Genomic DNA, 25,152 nt, shown 5'->3' on the forward strand with positions numbered 1-25,152 from the left:
TTCATTAATAGCTGTTATTATTCCACTGTGTATCTGTACCACTTACAAATGGCCAATAGCTGTATTAAATGTGCTCTAAATTGCTAATTATCTGGGAAACGCTAATCAAAACTATGGTAGACTGTGGACTAACTGCAGTTGGAAGGGCTACTATCAAAAAGACAAGGATATCAAGGGCCTATGATTACGGGGGAGAAAAAGAATCCTGACCTAGTGTTGGTAGGAATGCAAGTTATTGAAGCCATTATGGAAAACATTATGGAGAATCCACAAAATTAAAATACTGTTATCACTTGATGTAGCACTCCTATTCCTGGGTATGTGGCCAAAGAAAATGAAATGGGTATTTTGAAGAAATCTGCCCTTCCACATTGACTGATGCACAATTCACTGTAGCCAAAACACAGAAACAACCAAAGTGCTCAGGAGGGGTGCTCCATTTACACTTCTCAAAGGCCTGAATAGCTTTCTTATTAGAATTCTGAAATGCATGACTTCCTAGTCAAACCTTCAGAATGAAACAGGAATTCCTCTTCAGAGGTGACACAAGATCCCTGAGGGGACAAGAGCCACAAATGTTCTATAGAAGTTACCTTTTCCCCCATTCTCATGGCATTTCTCTATTTTTGTGAGGTATGTGGATTGTAAACAGGGCCTTGCATATGTTAGGCAACCACTCCAACATGACCTACACACACATCACTAAAATTATTTATAGCAAAAATATGTATTGTTTCATTTCAATGATGTAAGTAATACCTGTCTGTAAAAAATTGTTATACTCTTTTTCTCATTTCTGGTAGTCACATGCATTTGGAACCAGGGAATGATACTCAACATCTAGAATTCCTTCTTCTGGGACTTGCAGAGGATCCAGAACTCCTGCCCCTCCTCTTTGGCATTTTCCTGTCCATGTACCTGGTCACTGTGCTGGGGAACCTGCTCATCATCCTGGCCACCATCTCAGACTCCCACCTGCACACACCCATGTACTTCTTCCTCTCCAACCTGTCCTTTGTGGATACCTGCTTCACCTCCAACACTATCCCAAAGATGCTGGTGAACATCCAGACACAGAGCAAGGCCATTACCTATGCAGGCTGCATCACCCAGATTCACTTTTTTGTACTCTTTGCTGGGTTGGATGATTTCCTTTTGACTGTGATGGCCTACGACCGGTATGTGGCCATCTGTCACCCCCTGCACTACATGGTCATCATGAACCGCAGGCTGTGTGGATTGCTAGTTCTGGTGTCCTGGGTTGTGAGTGTCCTACATGCATTGTTACATAGCTTAATGATATTGCGGCTGTCCTTCTGCACAGACTTGGAAATAATCCCCCACTTTTTCTGTGAACTTAACCAGGTGGTTCAGCGTGCCTGCTCTGACACCTTTCTCAATGAGGTGGTGATATATATTGCTTCTTTTTTGCTGGCTCTTGGCCCCCTCATTGGCATCCTTTACTCTTACTTCAAAATAGTGTCCTCCATCTGTGCAATCTCATCAGCTCAGGGCAAGTACAAAGCCTTCTCCACCTGTGTGTCTCACCTCTCTGTGGTCTCCTTATTTTATGGCACAACCCTAGGTGTGTATCTCAGCTCTGCTGTGACCCAAAACACACACTCTACTGCAACAGCCTCAGTGATGTACACTGTGGTCACCCCCATGCTGAACCCCTTCATCTACAGTCTGAGAAACAAGGACATCAAGAGCGCTCTGAGAAAAATTTGTAACACAGGAAGATAAAAGTGTTAATTGTGCTGAGACTGAATAAGTGCCCATGATTCCAGGGATCAGAGCCTCAGTAGAAGAATCCACAATTATTCACTGGAATGTGGAAGCAGGACTGGATCCTTCTATGTTAACACAGAGTTTCCATTTCTTTGATATCAACTTTGACATACAATCCCACTACACCTTTCACTTTATTGCACACTGTGATCAGTATGAAATTCAACCCTTTCCCCTGTCATTTCCAACTTGCCCCAAATTATTCCCACTTTGGATGAGAAATAATTGAAAATTCTCATTTATCGCAAAAGATATATTTTTAGAAATAATCTCAAATGACTTATGTCATGCTAAGGAATTGTTCATTTTGCTTAAAATATGCAAAATTACTATTCACATGTGAAAACTGAATATAACAAAGTTAATTTTAATAATTTTATTGTGGAAGTAAATCTGAGAAAATAAAATTTGATACTGTGGATTGAACCCAAGGCTGTTTAACCACTGAGCCATAGGCACAGCTCTTTCTGTTTTTTGTTTGAGACAGCGTATTGCTATGTTGCTTAGGGCCTTACTACATTGCTGAGGATGGTTTGATATGTGATCCCCCTGCCTCAGACTCCTGAGTCACTGGGATTGCAAGTGTGCACCATGCATGGATGAGAATAGATACTCAATTCTCTCTTTTTGATTTTTTTCTATATTATTTCCAAACTTCCATTTTTGACAAGGTAACCTTTAACTTCCCAAGTTATTAGCTGGTCATTAGGTTTTATTCTCACTTTTGAATTGTGTTTCTATTTCAGCATGGTGTCCACAGTGCCTAACATAGTCGTGGGCACAACAGGTCATGTCCCCAGAGGTATCTACTCCACCATTTTTATGTACAAAGACTGTGGTGAAGTCTGCTTTTCAGGTTGATGTAAAAATGTGGAATATTGAAATAAACAGATTTGGGACCATAAGAAATGTGACAATTCATTGATCTTGATCTCTGCTACATAGAGATGAGAGAAGACAGTAATGATGAATATTTCATTTAAAATAAGGCTTTTACTTAAGGAAACCTCTTCTACTGCCCCCTTCTCCACAAACATTGGATCCCCACACTGTTCTGGACTTGCCAGAATCCTGAATTCCCCTATTCAGACAACCTCATCAATAACATAGCAGTGTCCTTAGCTTCTATCATTCTAGAATTTTGACAGTCAGGAACCAGTTCAAAGGTTTTTCTGCAAGTGGTCTAAACTATTGTTAATGTCCTTGCATTATGCACTTTCTATGCGAGTCAGCATTCTGTTACTCTAACACAACAGCTGAGATAATTGATTTATAAGGAGAGAACATTTATTTTGGCTCACAGTTTTCAAGATTCCAATCTGTTTTGGATTAGCCCCATGGCTTGGCCCTATTGGAATGAGCACATGACCAGGGGTGGCAAGAATGTGGCAAAAGAAAGCCCCTGACCTCATGGCCTGTAAGTTGAAGAAATGGAGGAACAGATGGGGGTCCTACAAGCCTTTTCAAGGGCAATTCCCAAATGAAATAAGATTTCCCACTAGACCTTCCTCTTAGTATTTCTACCATTTTCCAATAGCTCCAAGCTGGGGACCAATCTTTAACAAAGGGCCTTTGGGTGACACTTAAGATTGAGACTGCAGCACTGGCCTTGAGGTCTTCCTCAGTTCTGTAGTCACTTTGTTGTCTAGTTGACCTTGATGTGGCCTTGGTGTCACCCACATGTTGAGCCTCTTTGTCTTCAGTCTGAGGAGCAGGGAGTTGGTGGGGTCAGGTGGATGGTGCCCCAGTGAAGGCCATGGCAGGACTCCCCTGGGCAGCAGTGGGAACGACATCAAGGGCCCGAGAGCCTGGCCTCCTCCATCCAGCCCTTTGACGACTTCAGCTTTCACAGGTTTTAAAGCCACTCCTCCCTGAGGTCTCCCTTCAGGACCTCCCTGTCCCCAGGACTCTTTCTAAGTTTCCACATTGGATCAGCCTTTTAACTTTCACCAGGAAATCTCAGTTGTGTGAATATAATGGGGCACTTTCCCAGTTATCTACAATAAGGGATTGTCTTCAATTTTAACAAAACAAATCTTACACCTTTAACACGTGACCTCACAAGTGATGCCTTGTTGCCCTGGAAACTCACTTGCAGAGATGTGTTCTGAGGTGATGTAAATGAGACTAATTCTGAAGATTTCCTGCCTTTTTGTTGGATCCTCTTTCTTTCCCATCATCCTCTACTTACTGAAATTTTCCACTCATTCTCTATGAATTCCTAGAAATCTGAACCCTATGTCATCTGTGCCTGCAACTATGATGTATCACACAGTTCCTGGTAAGGAGTTTTGTCCTGTGTGAATTTTAGTTAAATAGAATGAAAATTAAGAGATGATTGAAGAGAAAGAAGGGAGAGTCTGAGCCAAAAAACAATACATGGGCAGATGATCTAAGAGGCTTTGAGGCAGAAAAATAATCCAGACTCATGGAGGTAGATCTTGATAATAAAGCAAGAGAGGGAGTGAACTCAGCAACCAAAGACTATCTGCACTCCCCAACTTCTTCACAGTAGTCAAGGTATGGAAGCAGCTGAGCTTCCTGTCTGTGGATGCATAGAAAAGGAAATGAGGTATATCCATAACTGAGCTCTTCAGTCTTTAAGAAGAATAAAATACTGTCATTTACAACACATTGAAGGGGACAGGCCATTGTGGCCCATGAAAGAAGCCAGACAGAAGCAAACACTGTATGTACTCCTATGGGGAGGTCAAAGGAGCCTCAATCTATATATGGAATAGTGACACTGGAGGCTGGGAAGGAGGCAGGAGGAGGAGGAGCAGGGGAGGCTGGATAACAGGTACAGGAACACAGGTGAATAGGAAGACCCAGTCCTGGTGTTTCACAATGAGTGCGTTGGGTGGGGGCTGCAGTGCCCAGATCTTGACATGTGTTTTATGATGATCTGAAGTGAGGAGCACAAACCTGGAATCATAAGGTAATGATATGGGGAGGAAAATTTTCCTTAAGCAGTTTCATTCAGCACACACCATAGTATGTGCTAAAATGCCACAATCACCCCTGTTGATATGTACAATCACATTAAATTAAAGATTTAAAAACTCCACTCAGAATTTGCCATTTGTTTGGACCATCTGATACACACTGTCTCTGGAGGTTCCTGGACACTCCTTCATGAGGTAACAGGACCTTATGGTCACCAGGCAACGAGCTTGAGGTCACAGGGGATGATGAGCCCACACACACACAAGCTGTGTGGACCAGGCCCGGCTCCCAGACCTGATGTCCAGCTGGCTCTAGAGAAGCTCTTCCAATGTTAAAGCTCAAGGTCAAAGAAAAGAGAAGCTTCTGATACAAACTCCTTCTGCAGGGATTCTCCCCAACAAAGAAGTGCTCTATCTCTGGGTGTTGAGTTTTAGGACTAAAGTGAACACCAAGGTAAGGTATTTAAAGTTCCCTTGATGATTTTAATGTGACTTTCTCTGTGTAATCATGAAGTTGAGCATAGGTTCATGTTCCTAAACCACTTGTATTTATTCTTTTGGTCACTGGCTCAGGCACATTGATCATTTCTTCTTGAGTTTTTAAGATTTTAAATGTTTTGAAATAATCTGTACATGTCTATTTTGCTACTTTGGATTTAATTTACTTTATTTTTAGGGTACATTTTATTGTCCATATTTGAGGTTTAAAACTTGATGTTATAGGGGTAACATCATAGGTAGGTAAATTATTAGTAGTAATGAGGCAAATTTACACAATACACAATATACCATATTTTTTCCCTAGTTTTTTATTTTCTTATCAGTGTTTCTTTTAATTTATTTTTTTTAAATATTTCAATTAGTTATACATGACAGAAGAATGCATTTTGATGCATCATACATAAATGGAGTATAACTTTTCATTCATGGGGTTATACATAATGTAGAGTAATACACGTCTTATAAACATGTATGCACATAGGGTAATAATGTCTGATTTATTCTATTATCTTATCAATTTATTGATATGCATAATTTATGATGTTTCATTCCAAGTTATTTTCTTAATTCTACAAATTAATAGAGAGTGGCATATTAATTAAATTCATGTATACAGTGTGTAATGATCATTTTAGGATAGTCAACTAGTCTATTTTCTTAAACAATTTCAGAAACATGTGTAATTGACATGTAATAATTGTATGTAGGTATGGGTACAGTGCAATACTTTAATACTTGTGCCCAGTAAGTATTAATAAAAATGAAGATAATTATTGCTTCCATCTGTTCCTAACTACCTCTGCTCTGGAGACTTTGACCTCCACTTTCCTAGTTATTCATAAAGTATATAAAGTATTACTATGAACATTTCCCCACTTGTGCTCAATTGAAGAATGTGTTCAATAAGGTTTAACTGTTTTATATATAATTGTTTTAAAATTGTCATCCTTGATCCTATGGAGAGAACTGGAGGTCACCGTGTGAAGGGCAATAAGCCAGGCACAGAGAGACAAGTACAGCAGGACCTCACTCACATGTAGAAGGTACAGAAGTTGCTCTCACAGCACAGAGCAGAATGTGGGTTCCGAGAGGCTGGAACGGGTAAGGGAGCAGGAGGGACAGAGAAAGTTGGCCCCAGGGTACTAAGTTGTAGTCAGGTAGGAGGAATTGGTTCTGCTCTTCTGTCACAGAGTACAGTCATGATAAGGTCCTGCATATTTCAAAAATGATGGAATCAAATATCCTTTGCAATTAGTGCTTTATACTTATACATAATTTTGGGATTCATTTTGACATAATCATAAAGCATGGAATATAATTTGCTCCAACTTAGTCCCCATTACTTCCCCTTTTCCTCCTCTCCCCCTTCCCTTTTTCACTTTCCTTACTTTTTAAACCACTCTTGAGTGTTTTCACCACAAAGAAATGATAAATCTTGGGGAGGTATATATGCTTACCTTGATCTGGACATTACCCAATGTATACCAGTATGGAAACACCACATGGTGCCCTAAAAATATGTGACACTTATATGGCTCCATTAAAATTCTAATATCAAGAAAATTAATCTCCCCAATGCTACTTTTTTCTGAAGGTAATCTTGGGAAATAAGCATAAATTCAGACCAATGTTGTGAGGAATAAATGAAATGTGTGGAAAATACCACAGAAAGTGGTCATGGTACAGGGTGTGAGTAAGACCATGTGTGCTTCTGGGTTTGTAAGACATTTTGCTTAAAAGTTGAATTGTCAACCCAAATGGATACACATGTACATACAAATGTCCATTTCTTCATCTTTTATGTGAGAGATGGGATATGAAAAGAGCCAACTTTGAATGAGCATGAAATGGGAAGACAGCTCAGGTCATGGTGCCTGAAGAGAACTTTATTCATCCCTTCAAACTCAACTCACATCTGAAGTCAAGAGCCATAATTGGTCCCTTATTAGAAACATGAGTTTATTAGAAGCATGACACTCTAGGTATGATTGGCAAAGTGTGATGAATATAGGATGGCTTGTCTTATGGCTTCATATTAAAAAACCAACCAACCAGCCAACCAACAAACAAAAACAGTGTATGTTTTTCTGATAAAAGGGAAATAGGAAAATTCTGGAGACACCAGAGGCTGTCTTCCCAATGTGAGTCAGTGTTTTGAAGACATACGATTCCTTACCAAAGCAAGTTTCCTAGCTTCAAACATGGAAGTAAACTATATGTCAGACGAGGGATATGGTGATGGGAGGTTGGGACTTTGGGAAGGTGGCACTGATAGATTGGTGGTAATAAGGAGAGGATTTGCCTGATTCCACTCTGATCTCAGGGGAATCTATGCAAACTCTTCCTTTCCTGTATAGACCAGAGTCCTGCAGGGAAATCAGGTGCTTGGAGGTTAGAGTAAAAAGAAGGTCATGTGCCTAATGAGCAGATAGAGAAAGCTGTAAACTATGATTTCTCCAGTCTCCCTGAGTGCACACCCTGTGGCACAACTTGATTCTTCAGGATCTAAAATCTGATTTGAGGACCAAAGCTGGACCCATTTCTGTTCTCTTGTCTTGGGTCAGAGCCTCACTCTGCACCTTCAACATCCAGGGAAGAACTGAAGCCTGTGCATGAAGACCCTCCCATCACAGATGCCACCCAGGTGAGCCTGAGGACCCAGCAGACACGGCAGGAGGGGACTGAAGAGAAGGAAGGCAGGAGCTTTCACCTGAGGTTCCCTGAGAGCCCAACTAGCCTGGCCTGCAGCCCAGAGATGGTGGTGTCCTTTGCTAGCTTAAGTAATTTATTAATGGATTTATAAGGTACTAAAAAGAGAAGTCACTAAGAAATCAGCAACATGGGGTAATTGTTGACCATTTACTTATGGTCACAGAAGCTGAATTAGAAGAGGGATGGGAGGCATGAAGTGGCTCAAATTAAAGTGAAATGTAAGTCGGCTTACATTTGCAATGAAGGGGAATGGGTAAATCCAGAATTAAGTATGAAGAGATATGCACTGGGGGGAGCTCGTTTAATAAAAATTACAAAGGAGCATATTTCAGCACATTTTCATATTTGTAAGAAAGATCCAGATTTAAGATTTTTTTTTTTGCAAATAAATCCCTGTAGGAGAAACTCTTGATACAGATATTTCACAGAATCTGTTTCATTCTGAGTATTATCCAAATGAAAAATAAGTTTACATAATAAGTGAAAATGGGCATGCCATAGAGTTTTATTTTGCAATTATTTCATAAACAGTCAAGATGAAGTAAATTGGACAGCTGTTGAAATCTCTATTTCAAATTATTAAAACCCTTATCGTTGGGTAGGAGTGTATTCCTTCCCCTTCTTTCTTTTTCCATTTTATTCTTTCAGACAGAATATTTTTCACTGATTTTGATGTTGCCACTTGTTTCTTTTACATAAGCACAGCACATATGTGGAGATGTGTGTGTGAAGAGCGTCTGCAAATCTACAGATTTTAATGTCTTCCAATAGATGAGTGTTTGTTACTGAGTTCCTGCCAGGGCTCTTCATTCTGAAATATCTGACTCAATAATCTGATATTTCTTCACTTGGGAATCCTCAGTTTAAATAGAAATGCTGATGAAAGTTTTTCTGCACTTTTTATGCTAATAAGTCACCTTTTCAGCACATTTCCAATTTATTTTCTGTTGTGTCTCTGTGTCTTGATTTTGCACAGTTAGATGTAGGTGCATTTCCAAAAGCCTCGTCATTTTGGCCAGCAGTTGGAACGCATTCCCCTTCATCATTTCACTAAAGATCAGCTCCATCCTCCACAAATAAATTTGAGTTTATTTATCTTTAGATAAGAAGCAATCATAACTTTATGTTCTATTTTCTAATCTTTTATTTCCAAGTCTCTAGCAATTTATTCTTACATTTTATTCCTAGTACCCTGATCTGATCATTATACAATAGTGTATTCATGTATCAAAACATTTTTGAAAATAACTGATAAAAATACTTATACATTATTATATGTCTAACAAAATAACACTTATAAAAAGTAACATATCCTCAAGCCCAAGAACATCCATGAATTGATTCCACAATTCATGGAATAAAATAAATGGTGTCTAAGGAGAATGAAATGCTAATCACCCTGAATTGATCAACACACAACATATATATATATATATATATATATATATATATATATATATATATATATATATTGAATTATCACATGTGTATTCAAAAACAGGTACAATAACTCTGTGTGAATTTTAAAACAGAAAGAATCCTGCCTTATCTGCTATGAATATAGGGAAAAGCCAATAGGTTGGGTGAGCAGGGAAGACAGATGTGCCATTTCATATTGAAAGTTCTCAACTTTCTATACGTACTTTGGCATCTGCTGTTGTATATTGTTGATTTTTGACTTAGGCCATTTTATTATTTGAAGTGTATAATCTGTCAGGTGCCTTGACATCAGGAAGGGTTAGGGTTAGTGGGTGGGAGGAGAGGAGGGAATGAGAATATACTGGGGACCAAGGTGGACCCAATTATATTCCATGTATGTGTGATTGTGTCAATAGGACCCCAACATTAGGTTTCACTGCAATGCACTACTAAAAACATTAAACAGTAGGTTAAAAAATGTTACTACTTTGGTCTTTTGGCAAATTTACTTTTGCTGCTTAGGTTTTTTGCTGAGCACCTAGTAAGGATCACTGGGTTTGGAATGCTGCTAAATCCAAGGCAGCCTTTTCCCCCTGGAGAAGAGACACCTGGGCTTGCAAGGTCCTGTTCCCCTGGGTCCACGTCAGCTCACTCTCTGCCCTCACCTCTTCATGTTCCATCCACCCCTTTGCCTTCACTCTCCATTTCTCTCACTCCACATCCTTCTCTATTCTCTTCCTCCCTCTGTTTACTGCACAGATTTTCATGCTCCTTTGTAAACACAGGGAAGAAGAGCAGCATTCTTAAGTGGATCTACTCATTTGTTCATGGATAGTGTGTTGAGTGGACTCTCCAGGTGCCCTGTCCACATTCTGTAGGGAACTGATCATCTCAGCTGTGGTGTCGACACTCACAGCCTTGTCAGGGTGATTGGGACTGAGAGGCCATGCAGAAATAAAACCATGAGCCCAGGGTGTGTTGTGTGTTTGTGTGTGTGCGTGTGTGTGTGTGTGTGTGTGTGTGTGTGTGTTCATGTGCCTCATGGAGGGCTCGGAGAAGGGGTACCTGAGCTTATATATTCCAGGGTGACTCTTAGCAGCTAGAGGTCAGAACAGAACTTAACCCTCAGGTGGTAGCAAGGAGGGAATCCTTTGCAATTCACAGAATGTCTTTGCAGCAAATCTAAGGAAAGAGATTCAGGATGTGGATGAAGGTCTCCTTTTACCTTGTAGCCTCAGAGAGCAGTGAGGCCAGCTCATTCCTCAACATTCTCTGACACGATCTCTCATCTCTCCCCCTCTTATTCCTTCTCCTTGCCAAGGCCTTTGTTTTAAGCCTCGGTTTCCTGAAACAAGCACATTTCTGAGGACCTTTGCACTTTCTATTCCCCCCATTGAAGACCACACTGCTGAGGATCATTTGTGGCTCTTGCCCTACCTTCCTTGTGGTCTCTCTTTGGATGCCCCTCTTCCTGCTGGTTTTCCCTGCATTGTTGTAAAAGTACAACTACCTCTCTACTCTTTTTTTTTCTTCATAGTACCCATCACCATGGGACATATTAAGTGATCTTAAAATATTAATCTTATGTTCTCTCCCTCTCACTGGGTAATGGAGATTTTTGTCCTTATACATATTACTGATGCAATGGAGTTGATACTTAATAATTAGTTATTGTTTATTATTAACTAACATAATTGTACAACTTTATAGGTATAACTACATGTTTCCATACTTGTGTAAATACTGTGATAATCGCATAAGGGTAATCAGCTTAATTACCTGAAATATTTATCATTTCTCTATGGTGGAATACTCAAAATCCTCCCCTTTAGCTATTTTAAAATATGTAATATATTAGTTTTAACTATAATTATGTACTGAGTAATACAGCATTACGTTGTCCCCCATGACAGGATTCAATCTTTCATTAATAATGAATATTATTCCACTGTGTATCTCTACCACAGACAAACAACCAATAGCCATATGAAAAATGCTTAAAATTGCCAATTTTCAGGGAAATGCTTATTAAGACTGCACTAGAATATCACCTCACACCAGTTAGGAGGGATATTATCAAAATGACCAAAGATATCAGTGAGAGGGCCAGTGAGAATGTGGAGAAAAGGGGAATCCTTATTCATAGTTGGTAGAAATGCAAATTAATGAAGTCATTGTGGAAAAAGTTAGGGAGGTTCCATAAATCTAAAACAGAGTCACCATGTGAACCAGATATCCTACAGCTGGCTATGTAGCCAAAGAAATAAAATGAGTATGTTGTGGAGATATCTGACCTTTCTAGTTTACTATGCATAATTCACAGTAGCCAAGACACAAAGTGTTCATCAGGGGTGTTTGATTTGTATTTCTGAAATGCATGAAAATCTTTACAATTCTGAATATATGACTTTTTAGTGAACCACGCAGTGAAGTAGAAATTCATTATAGAGATGGCACGAGATCCCTTAGGGGATAAGATACACAGATCTTCTATGGAAGTTAATTTCTCTACTTTCCCTTGGTTTTTCTTTTTTCTTTTTCTGTGGGGCTAAGGTTGAAACCCAGGACCTTGCACATGGTAGGCAATCACTCCACCACTGAGCTACTCCCTAAATTAATTCTTTTCAGAAAAATATATATTGTTTCATTTCAATGATGTAAGTAATACCTGTCTAGGGAAAATTCGTTATGCTCTTTTTCTCATTTCTGTAGTCACATGCATATGGAACCAGGGAATGATACTCAACGTTTAGAATTCCTTCTTCTGGGACTTACAGAGGACCCAGAACTGCAGCCCCTCCTCTATGTCCTTTTCCTGTCCATGTACCTGGTCACTGTGCTGGGGAACCTGCTCATCATCCTGGCCACCATCTCAGACTCCCACCTGCACACGCCCATGTACTTCTTCCTCTCCAACCTGTCCTTTGTGGACATCTGCTTCACCTCCACCACCATCCCCAAGATGCTGGTGAACATCCAGACACAGAGCAAGGCCATTTCCTATTCAGGATGCATCACCCAGATTCACTTTTTTCTACTCTTTGTTGGGTTGGATGACTTTCTTTTGGCTGTGATGGCCTATGACCGGTATGTGGCCATCTGTCACCCCCTGCACTACATGGTCATCATGAACCGCAGGCTCTGTGGATTACTAGTACTGGTATCCTGTGTTGTGAGTTTCCTACATGCATTGTTACAAAGCTTAATGATGTTGTGCCTATCCTTCTGCACAGACATGGAAATCCCCCACTTTTTCTGTGAACTTAACCAGGTGGTTCAGCGTGCCTGCTCTGACGCCTTTCTCAATGAGGTGGTGATATATTTTGCTGCTGTCCTGCTAGCTGGTGGCCCCCTCAATGGCATCCTTTACTCTTACTGCAAGATAGTGTCCTCCATCCGTGCAATCTCTTCAGCTCAGGGCAGGTACAAAGCCTTCTCCACCTGTGCGTCTCACCTCTCTGTGGTCTCCTTATTTTATGGCACAAGCCTAGGTGTGTACCTCAGTTCTGCTGTGACCCAAAACTCACACTCCATTGCAACTGCTTCTGTGATGTACAGTGTGGTCACCCCCATGCTGAACCCCTTCATCTACAGTCTGAGGAACAAGGACATCAGGAGCGCTCTGAGGAGACTCTATTGGAAAGATTAAAGTGTCAATTCTATTGAAACTGAATAAGTCCCTGAGATTGCAGGGCTCAGAACCTCAGAGCTCAGAACTGATTTTCTGTATCATATAACCTGGAAACAGAACTTGCTCCTTCTCCTTTACTCCTGCATTTCCATTTCTTTGATTTCGAGTTCCTCATACAATTCCACTGAGTCATTATTTTTATTGTGCATTCTGATCTCTAGGAATTTCAATCCTATTCATTTGTCATTTCTAAACTTTCCCAAAATCATTCCCATCTATGAATGAGTAATACTTGAGAATTCTCATTTGTCCCATAAGATATAATTTTAGAAATAATTTTTATCTCAAATGACATATGTCATGGTACTTAATTGTATATTTTGCTAAAAAGAGTCCTAATTTGTATTCACATGTGAAAATAATATTTATCAACTGAGGCTATTTCCATGACTCTGTGTGAAAACAAGTATGAGAAAAAAATATTTTAATACTATGGATTGGAACCAAGGGTGCTTAACCACTGAGCCATATCCATGGACATTTCTGGGTTTAGTTTGAGATAGTGTCTTGCTAAGTACTTAGGGAATCACTAAATTGCTGAGGCTGACCTTCATCTTTGATCCTTCTGCCTCATCCTCCTGAGTCACTGAGATTACAAGCATGCACCACCATGCCCAACAGAGAATAGATCTTCAATTGTGTGTTCATGATTTATTTCCTGTATGACTTCCGGAACTTCCAATCTTCATTAGGTAGCCTTTAAAATACCATGGTGTTAGCTGGTCATTAGGTTTTACTCTCATCTTTTTGGATTCTGTTTCTTTTTCAGAATGGTGTGCACACTGCCTAAAATAATCATGGGCAAAACAGTTCGCCAGAGGTATATACCCCGCCATTTTTCCAGGCACATATTTCTATGTACTAGACAACACTTTTGAAATGATAGCAATATATAAATGGTGAATAGATTAATGGTTTGAAGTCCAGGCTCTGGGCAGGGAGATGGGGCTATAGCAAAACAAACTCAGGATAGGTGACTGATGGGAGCTATTCTGTATTTTTTTTTTTTTTGGTAATCATAAATTATTGTAAATGTGAGGTTCAGCATGACATTTCCACACCTGCCCACAGGGTGCACTGATCAAATCCAGCCTCCCTTATCCACCCTTTCCAACCCCTTCCCAATGTCTAGTAATCTCTATCCTATGTTCAGGGTGACATTTTACTTTGTTTTTCTAGCTTCCTCTTGAGACACCATGAAGTACTTGTCTTTCAGTATCTGCCTTTTCACTTAGCACAATATCTTCTAGGTCCATCCACATTGCCCCAAATAAGAGGATTTCATCCTTACATATGGCTGAATATGTTCAAGTTGTATATATGCCATGCTTCTTTCCTCCTCTCATCAGGTGATGGGCACTTAGGTGACTTCATAGTGTAGCTATTGTGAATGATGCTACAGTAAACATGGCCATGGACGATTCTCTTTGCTGTGATTTCACTTCCTTGTTATCAGTGTAAACACCTGGCTGTGATATTTTGCTCAGTGTTCCCACGGTGGAAACTCATGAAAGGGGCCGTGGATCTCTCCCTGTCAGTTTTTACTACTGCCCATTAATCTACAATTTTCTCCAATTAAAAGTTCCATTAAAATTATAAATAAAAAGTGATGGACATCTGAGGAAGCCATTTTTAAACTGTTCATATTTTAATGTGTTTCCCTTTCCCCTCGAACCTGTGATTGCTGTTCACTTTGTCACATGTGACTGTCAGCTGTCATTGCTGTCATGGTGCAGCCTGTGCTTAAAATTACCCTGTGTACTTTCTTCAAACAAGAGCAGGAAAATGAAGAGAACACCGATTTGTTGATAATGTGCTTTGGCTTTCTGTCAATCCAGACATGATATGTACAGAAGACTGTGGTGAAGTTTGCTTTCTGATTGGGGTAAAAATGTTGGATATTGAAATAAACAGATTTGAGACAATAAGAAATGTTGGCTTCTGATGTTTCATTGTCCTCACTCTCTGCTGTGTAGATACTAGGGGAGAGGTACAGATGGACGTGTGATTTACACTGCAGCTTTTACTACTTAAGAACGTCTCCTACTGCCTCCTTTCTACACACACATGGGAAGCCCACACTCTTCTGTTCTTGCCAGAGTCCTGAGTTCCTCGGTTCTGGCAACCTCATCAATAACATAGCAGGGTATTTAGTTTCAATCATTCTAGGTTTTTGTCTCTTCAAACTCATACTCACGTCCAAAATGAAGAACCATCATTTGGTCCCTCATTATAAAATGTAAGTTTGTTACCAGCATGAAATTTCTGTTATTGTAAGCAAAGAGTGATGAGTACAGGAGGTGCTGTCTTGTGGTTTCACATTTCAAAAAAACACAGCTCTCTCTTCTGTTAAAGTGAGACAGAGAAAACTTCTGGAGATGACACAGACGGTGTCCCCATTGTGAGTCAGTGTTTTGAGGGCACAAGATACCTAAGCAGGGCAGGTTTCTCAGTTCTAGATGTGGGAAGAAGAGTAGAAGACAAAGGGTGGATGTGGTGATGGGTGGTGGGACATCAGGAAGGTGAGGCTCATGGATTGGTGGTAAAAGGGGGCAGATTAATAGTACTCCACTCTGATCTCAGGAAAATCTATGCAAACTCTTCCTTTCCTGATTATAGAACAGAATCCTACAGGGAAATCATGTGCTTAGTGGTTGGAGTAAATAGAAGGACATGTGCCTAATGAGCAGATAGAGAAAGCCATAGGCTGTGATTGCTCCTGCTCTCCCTGAGTGCACACCCAGGGGCACACTTGATTCTTCAGGATCTTGAAATCTGACTTCAGGACCAAAAATGGATCCATTTCTGTTCTCTTGTCTGGGGTTAGAGCCTCACTATGCACCTTCAACATCCAGGGAAGAACTGAAGCCTGTGCATGAAGACCCTCCGACAAGAGATACCACCCAGGTGAGAGTGGGGACCCAGCAGACACTGCAGGAGAGGACTGAAGAGAATGAAGGCAGGAGCTTTCACCTGAGGTTCCCTGAGAGCCCAACTAGCCTGGACTGCAGCCCAGAGATGGTGGTGTCCTTTGCTAGCTTAATTTATTAATGGATTTATAAGGTACTAAAAAGGATAAGTGACCAAGAAATCAGCAACAGGGGGGTCACTGTTGACCATTAACTTATGGTTACAAAATCTCAATTAGAAGAGTGTTGAGAGGCACAAAGTGATTCAAATAACGTAAAATGTATGTCTGTGTACCTTTGCAATGAAGGGGAATGGATAAATCCAGTATTAAGTGTGGAGAGACATGCACTGGAGGGAGCTCATTTTTTTTTAAAAAAAAGTTGTAATGGAACATATTTCAGCCATTTTCATATTGGTGAGAAAAATCCAGGTTTAGTAATTTCTATAAATAAATTCCTGAAGGAGAAAATCATGATATAGATATTTCATGGAATCGTCTTCCTATCTGGGTATCCACATGGAAAATGAATTAATAAGTGTAGACAATTATGCCAAAGACTTTTACATTGCAAGTATTTCACAACCTGTCAACATGAACTCAAGGGGATGGCCGTGGACCTCTCTATTTAAAATTGTTAAGACCCTTTGCTTAGGGTGGAGTGTATTCCCTCTCATTCTGTTTTTTTAAAAATTCTTTTAGAGTTTTTCTTTTGACTGATTTTGCATGTTGTCCCTAGTTTCATTTACATATGCATAGCATATAAGTGGAGATGTATCTGTGGGGAGTCTCTGAAACTCCACAGATTCTAATGTTTTCCAATAGACCAGTGTTAGTTTAAGGGCTCCTGGCAGGGTTTTTCATTCTGAAGGATGTGACTCAACAATCAGATATTTCTTGACTTGTGAATCCTTGCTTTAAGCGAAAATGAAGCTGATAGTTCTTCTGCACTCCTTGCACTAATAAGTCAACTTTTCAACATATTTCCAACTTATTTTCATGTCTCTCTTAGGTCTCTGTGCCTCTTTATTTTCCATGATTCAATGTAGGCATTGCTCCTCATCATTTTACTGGAGATCATATTCACCATCCACAAGTATATTGGAGTTTGTTTATCTTTACATAAGAAAAATTCAACCATAACTTTTTACTCTACTTCCATATCTTTTATTTCCAAAGCTCTAGCAATTTATTTTTACATTTTAATCAGGTACCCTTTTTTGATCATTATGCAATATTTTCATGTATTAAAACATCACAATTTTGCCCCATAAACATATATAATTATTATGTCTAACAAAATAACATGTACAAAAAATTTTAAAAAGCCCCAAACCTGAGAACAATCATGAAATGATGCCACACACACAAAACAAGCAAAGTAATGGTAAGGACTTAAGGAGATTGAAAGGCTAATTACCCTGATGTAATCGCCACACATCACATACATATATGGAATGATCACATATATACTCAGTGAACAGGCACAATGATTCTGTATGAATTTTAAAATAGTGAGAAAAGGCCTGCCTTATCTGCTATGTAACTAGGGACAAGCCAATAGGTCAGGTGACTGGGGCACAACTAAGGAAGAGAGATCTGCTATTTCATATTCAAAGTCCCCCACTTTGCTGTAGGTACCTTGGATATCTCCTCTTGTGATCTGCTGATTTTTGACCTTTGGTCATTTTTTTTTCAAGTGTATGGTCTGTCAGGTGCCTTGCAAAAAGGAAGAGGAACAGTGAGAGGGAGGAGAGGAGGGAAAAGGGAGGTACTGGGGACTAACGTGGAGCAAACTAGATTCCCTGTATCTTAGATTGTGTCAAAGTGACAGAGACAGGGCTCTGCCTGTGGCCCAGTGGCAGAACGCTGGCCTAGCATGTGTGGGCATTGAGTTTCATCCCCACACCACATAAAAATAAGTAAACAAAATATAGGTATTGTGTCCATCTACAACTAAAAATATATAAAATGACCCCCACATTATGCATTACTGCAATGCAATAATGAAAACATTTAAAATGTAGATTAAGAACAAGATGTCATTACTTTGTTTTTTTGGCAAATTCATTTTGCTGCTTATGGTTTGTGCTGGGCACTCAGTGAGGGTCACTGGGTTTGGAACACTGCTAAGACCAAGGCAGCCTTTCCCTCCTGGAGAAGAGACACCTGGGCTTGCAAGGTCCTGTTCCCCTGGTTCCATGTCAGCTCGCTCTCTGCCCTCACCTCTTCGTGTTCTGTCCACCCCTTTGCCTTCTCTCTCCTTTTCTCTCACTCCCCATCCTTCTCTATTTCTCTTTCTCCCTGTGTTGACTGCACAGATTTTCATGCTCCTTTTCAAACACAGGGAAGAAGAGGAGCATTCTTCTTTTATTTCTTTCATACACAACAATAGTGAAATGCATTACATTCATAATTATCCATTCACAGCACAATTTTTCATAATTCTGTATATAAAGTATGTTCATGACAAATTATGCCATTTTACATGAGCTCGCTTATTGATTTTTTTGCATTAAAATTCTTAATACACTTTTATACCACAATTTATCATATCTCTGTTTGATTATAAGGTGGGTTCACTCATTTGTTCATGGAAAGAGTGTCAAGTGGAATCTCCAGGTACCCTGTCCACATTCTTCAGAGAAAAGACAAACTCAGCTTGTTTTGTTGAAGTTAACAACCTTGTCAGAGAGACTGGTGCAGAGAGTCCATGGCAGAAATCAGGCTTTGAGAGTGTGTGAGTGTGCTCAGAAATGGAGGGCTCAGAAAAGGTGACCTGATCTTATATATTCCTGGGTGATTGTTAGCAGCTAGAGGCCAGAACTTAACCCTCAGGTGGTAGCATGGAGGGAATCCTTTTTTTTTATTTTAAACATCAGAAATTTATTGATTTCTCAAAATACTACATTGATCTTGACATTTATCATACATTTGTTTCAAATGGGGTATGAATTCTTATTATCCCCCCGTGTACAGATTGCAGGATCATATTGATTATACAGCCACATTTATACATGCTGCCCAACAAGTGTCTGTTGTATTCTGCTGCTCTTCTTATCCCCTGTCTATCCCACCTCCCCTCCCTCTACCCCATCTACTATAACTCATTTCTCTCACTCTCTCTTATTTATTTATTTATTTATTTATTTATTTATTTATTTATTTATTTATTTTTCTCCCCTTTGCCTCACATCCTCTTATATGCATTTCTGTATAACAATGCAGTTCTCCTTCAAGGAGGGAGTACTTTTGCAATCCACAAAATGTGTTTGCAGAAAATCTAAGGGCAAGAGGTTCAGGGTATGGATAAAGGACTCCCTGTACCTTGTAGCCTCAGAGAGCAATGAGGCCAGCTCACTCTTTAATATTACTTGGCACCATCTCTCATCACTCTTGGCCTTTTCCCTACCCCTTGACAACAGATTTCTTTTATGCCTCAGTTTTTTTAAACAAGCATGTTCCTTAGGACCTGTGCACTGACTGTCCCCACAGTGAAGACCACCCCACTGAGGATGACTTGTGGTTCTGCCCTGCCTTCCTTGTGGTCTCTGTTTGGATGACCCTCTTCCTGCTGGTTTTCCCTGCATTGATATAAAAGTATAACAACCTCTCTACTCTTTCTTTTTCCTCTTAGTACCCATCAAAAAATTTTAACCATTTTTGCTAATGTTCTTTCCCTCTCTTTGGATTTTGGGGACTTCTTTGTTTTAACTTATACAGATTACTCATCCAATGCGTGAAACGTACTTGGTACTCTGTAATTAGTTATTGCTTTCTTTTTAATTGATATATAATTATACAAGTTCACAAAAATAACTTTATATTTACATACCTGTATGAATTGTATAATAATTGAACAAGTATGATTGGCTTAATTTTCTGAAACATTTATCATTTCTCTGTGACAAACATTCAAAGTCCTCTCCTCTATCTATTTTAAAATAGGGAACGTGTTATTTTTAAATATAATTACTCTACTGTGCAATACACCACCAGAAGCTATTTCTCTTCTCTTACTGCTTTTCCTCTTCTCATAATGTATTTTTTCCCCTTGAGAAGCTTCTCCTCACCCCATTGGGCCCAAAATGCACCTCAGCTTATGTGACCATCATGCTATGCTGACATTCTATGATATCAAATATCTCAGAATCCACACAGGAATGACATCATACAGCTTTAGTGTTCCTGTATCTGGCTGATTTCACGTCATAAATGTCCACAGGTTCATCTGTGTTGTCTCCTATGATACAATTCATCATTTTATTAATAGCCAAATATTATTCCACTGTGTATCTCTATAGTCAATAGTCATCTGCAATGTGCCAAAGTTGCTAATCATCTGGGAAATGCTAATCAATGCTATGGTAGAATATTGCCTAACTCCTGTTGGAAGTGCTATTATCAAAAAGACCAAGGATATCAAGGGCCAGTGAGTATGTGTAGAAAAAAAAAAGAATCCTGTCCTAGAGTTGCCAGAAATGCAAGTTAATGAAGCCATTATGGAAAACAATATGGATAATCTACAAAATTTAAAATACAGATATCACTTAATGCAGTAATCCTACTACTGGGTGTGGAGACAAATAAATAAAATGGGTATTTTGAAGAGATCTGCTCTTCCACGTTGACTGATGCACAATTCACTGTAGCCAAGACACAGAAACAACCAAAGTGTTCATAACGGGGGCTCAATTTATAATTCTCAGAGGCCTGGATAACTTTCTCATTAGAATTCTGAAATACATGACTTCCTAGTGAAACCATGAGAATGAAACAGGAATTTGCCATCAGAGGTGGCTCAGATCCCTTAGGAGACAAGAGCCACATGTGTTCTATAGAAGTTAATTTCATTTCTTTCCCTTGGCTTTTTTTTCTTTTTTGAGGTATATGGATGGTAACCAGGGACTTACATATGTTAGGGAACCACTCCAACATGAGCTACACACCCATCACTGAAATTATTATTTACAGCAAAATATGTATTTTTTTCATATCAATGATGTAATACCTGTCTAGGGAAAATTAGTTATGCTCTTTTTCTCATTTCTGGTAGACACATGCATATGGAACCAGGGAATGATACTCTACATTTAGAATCTCTTCTTCTGGGATTTTCAGAGGACCCAGAACTGCAGCTCCTCATCTTTGGGCTTTTCCTGTACATGTACCTGGTCACTGTGCTGGGGAACCTGCTCATCATCCTGGCCACCATCTCAGACTCCCACCTGCACACACTTATGTACTTCTTCCTCTCCAACCTGTCCTTTGTGGACATCTGCTTCACCTCCACCACCATCCCCAAGATGCTGCTGAACATATAAACACAGAGCAAGGCCATGACCTATGCAGGTTGCATCACTCAGATGTGCTATTTTTTACTCTTTGCTGGGTTGGATAGCTTCCTTTTGACTATCATGGCCTATGACCAGTTTGTGGCCATTTGTCACCCCCTGCACTACATGTCATCATGAACCAAAGGCTCTGTGGATTGCTACTTCTGGTGTCCTGGGTTGTGAGTTTCCTACATGCATTGTTACAAACTTAATGGTATTGTGGCTGTCCTTCTGCACAGACTTGGAAATCCCACATTTCTTTTCTGTGACCTTAACCAGGTGGTTCTGCGAGCCCGCTCAGACACTTTTCTCAATGATATATTATGGTGGTGATATATTATGCTGCTGTCTTGCTGGCTGATGTCCCCCTCCCTGGCATCTTTTACTGCTACTCCAAGATCCTGTCCTCAATCTGTGCAATTTCATTAGCTCAGGGCAAGTCCAAAGCCTTCTCCACCTGTGCTTCTCACCTCTCCGTTTTCTCCTTATTTTGTGGCACAAGCCTAGGTGTGTACCTCAGTTCTGCTATGACCCAAAACTCATGCTCCTTTGCAACTGCTTCAGTGATGTACACTGTGGTCCCACCCATGCTGAACCCCTTCATCTACAGTCTGAGAAACAAGGACATCAAGAGCACTCTGTGAAGACTCTGTGACACAGTAAGATAAAAATGTTAATTGTGCTGAGACTGAAAATGTGCCCATGACTGCAGGGCTCAGAGGCTCAGAACCAGAATCCGGGATTCTTCACCAGAAGGTGGAAGCAGGACTTGGTCCTTCTACATTAATGTAGAGTTTCCATTTCTTTGATTTCCACTTTCGCATACAATTCCACTACACCTTTCAATGAATTGCACGCTGTGATCACTATGAAATCCAACCCTTTCCCTTGTCATTTTCTAGCTTTCACCCAATTTTTCCCACTTTGGATGAAAAATAACTGAAAATTCTCATTTATCCCATAAGATATATTTTTATAAATAATCTCAAATGACAAGAGTCATGCTAAGTAATAGTTCATTTTGCTTAAAATATGCATAATGAGTATTCACATGTGAAAAACTGCATGTAACAACTAAGGCTAATTTTCATAATTTTATTGTGGAAGAAAAATGGGGAAAAAATTGATGTTGTGGATTGAACCCAAGGCTGTTTAAACACTGAGCCATAGGCATAGTCTTTTCTGTTTTTTTTCTTTGAGAGAGTGTCTTGCTATGTTGCTGAGGGCCTTACAACATTGCTGAAAATGGCTTTGATATGTGATCCTCCTGCCTCTGACTCCTGAGTCACTGGGATTGCAAGTGTGCACCATACCTGGATGAGAATAGAGATTCAATTTTGTTTCTTTGATTTTTTCCTATATTATTTCCAAAACTTCCATTTTTGATAAGGTAGCCTTTAACTTACCAAGTTATTAGCTGGTCATTAGGTTTTATTGTCAGTTTTAGATAGTGTTTCTATTTCAGCATGGTGTCCACAGTGCCTAGCATATTCATGGGCAAAACAGGTCATGTCCCCAGAGGCATCTACTCCACCATTTTTCCTAGGCACATGTTTTGCTGTGATAGACAACACTTTTGAAATGCTAGCAATATATAAATGGTGAGCAAATTGATGGTTCTGGGGGTCAGGCCCTGGGCAGGGGAAAGGTGGATGGGGCTGTAACAGGGCAAATCTTGGGATCCTTGACTGCTGCGAACTTTTATGTATGTTATTTTGATGAGCATAAATAATTATAAATGTTAAGGAGGTCAAGTGTGATATTTCCACACATGCCCATGGTGAACGCTCATCAAATATAGCCATCCATTATCCACCCTCTCCAACCTGATGTATAGCAATCTCTATTCTTTATTCAAGTTAGTATTTATTTTATTTTATTTTTATCTTCCTCATTTGAGAGAGACCATGAAGTACTTTTGGTGTCTGCCTTATTCACTTAACACAATGTGCTCTGGTTCCATCTACATTGGCCCAAATGACAGGATTTCATCCCTACATAAGGATAAATGGTGTTCCATGTTGTATATATGCCACATTTTTCCCTTCACTCCTCTGGTGATGGGCACTTAGATAGACTCCGTATCTGAGCCTGTGTGAATGATGTTGTAAGACATGAGCTGTGTGCTTCTCCTTGCTCTGTGTGTTCCTTTCCTTGTTATCAGCACTGATAAGCTGCTTGTGATATTTTGTTCAGTGTTACCATGGTGGAAACTGACTAAAGGGTCTTTGGATTTCTCTGTCTTTTTTTTTTACTACCACATGTTAATCCACAACTTTCTCCAAATGAAAAGTTCCATTAAGAATTATATATAAAAAGGGAAAGCAGAGCAAGCCATTTGTAAATAGTTTAAATGTTGATGCGTTCTCCTTTTCTCCTGAACTCATGATTGCTGTTCAGTTTCTCCCATGGAATTGCAGGCTGTCATTGCGGTCCTGGTGCATCCTAGGCTTCAAATTACCCTCATGTGCTTTCCTCTAATGAGAGCTGGTAAATGAAAGAGAACACCATCTTGATGACAATGTGCTGTGGTTTTATGTCAACGCAGACACAAAATGTAAAAGGACTGTGCTGAAGTCTGCTTTACAGGTTGATCTAAAAATATTGGATATTGAAAGAAACACATTTGGAACAAAAAGAAATGTTGGCATATGACATTTCATTGATCTAGATCTCTGCTACATAGAGATGATAGAAGAAAATACTGATGAACATTTTGTTTAGAATATGGCTTTTTACCTAAGTAAATGTCTTCTACTGCCCCATTCTCCACAAACATAGGAACCCTACACTTTCCTAGACTTGCCAGAATCCTGAGTTCCCCTAATCAGGCAACCTCACCAATATCATAGCAGTGTCCTTAGCTTCTATCTAGAATTTTGACAGTCAGGAACCAATTCAAAGCCTTTTCTGCATGTGGGTCTAAACTATTTGTAATGTCCTTGCTTCATGCACTGGTTATGCAAGTCAGCATTCTGTTACTATAACACAATACCTAAGATAATTGATTTATAAGGAGAAAACATTTATTTTGGCTCACAGTTTTGGATTGATCCCATGGCTTGGCCCCATTGCAATGAGCACATGACGAGGGGTGGCAAGAATGTGGCCGAGGAAAGCCGCTGACCTCATGGCCTGGAAGTGGAAGAGAGAGAGGAAAAGATGAGCGTCCCACAATCCATTTCAAGGGCAATTTCCAAATGAACTAAGACTTCCCACTAGACCTTTCTCTTAGCATTTCTACGACCTTCCAATAGCACAAACCTGGGGACCAAGATTTAACACAGGGCCTTTGGGTAACACTTAAGATTCAAACTGTAGCACTGGCCTTGAGGTCTCCCTCAGTTCTGCAGGCACTTTGTTGTCTAGGATGACCTTGATGTGGCCTTGGTGTCTCCCTTTGTCTACAGTCTGAGGAGCAGGGAGTTGGAGGGGTCAGGTGGATGTTGCCCCAGTGAAGGCCATGGCAGGACTCTCTTGAGCAGCAGTGGGCACGACATCAAGGGCCCGAGAGCCTGGCCTCCTCCATCCAGCCCTTTGACGACGTCAACTTTCACAGGTTTTAAAGCCACTCTTCCCTGGGGTCTCCCTTCAGGACCTCCCTGTCCTCAGGACTGTTCCTGAGGTTCCGCATTGGATCAGCCTTTTAACATTCACCAGGAAATCTCAGTTGTGTGAACATAACGGGGCACTTTCCCAGTTATCTACAATAAGGGATTGTCTTCAATTTTAACAAACCAAATCTTATACCTTTAACACGTAACCTCACAAGTGATGCTCAGGGTGCCTTGTTGCCCTGGAAACTCACTTGCAGAGATGTGTTCTGAGGTGATGCAAATGAGACCAACT

The 25,152-nt window shown here is 40.0% G+C and overlaps 2 protein-coding genes across 2 annotated transcripts; both read left to right on the forward strand.

Annotated features, from left to right (window-relative positions):
* Nucleotides 1-912: 912 nt before the first annotated feature.
* On the forward strand, nucleotides 913-1,746 carry LOC308643250 (olfactory receptor 7A10-like; the record flags this gene model as incomplete). Its single annotated transcript, XM_081283159.1, has 1 exon — nucleotides 913-1,746. The coding sequence occupies one exon, from the start codon at nucleotides 913-915 to the stop codon at nucleotides 1,744-1,746; it is 834 nt and encodes a 277-aa protein (XP_081139285.1).
* A 10,344-nt stretch (nucleotides 1,747-12,090) lies between these two features.
* Nucleotides 12,091-13,017, forward strand: LOC308643251 (olfactory receptor 7A10-like; the record flags this gene model as incomplete). Its single annotated transcript, XM_081283160.1, has 1 exon — nucleotides 12,091-13,017. One exon carries the CDS (start codon nucleotides 12,091-12,093, stop codon nucleotides 13,015-13,017), a length of 927 nt encoding a protein of 308 aa, XP_081139286.1.
* Between the last annotated feature and the right edge of the window lie 12,135 nt (nucleotides 13,018-25,152).

This window comes from Spermophilus citellus (assembly GCF_964194105.1).
Source record: "Spermophilus citellus genome assembly, chromosome: 3".
In the NCBI taxonomy this organism is placed as follows: Eukaryota; Metazoa; Chordata; class Mammalia; order Rodentia; family Sciuridae; genus Spermophilus; species Spermophilus citellus.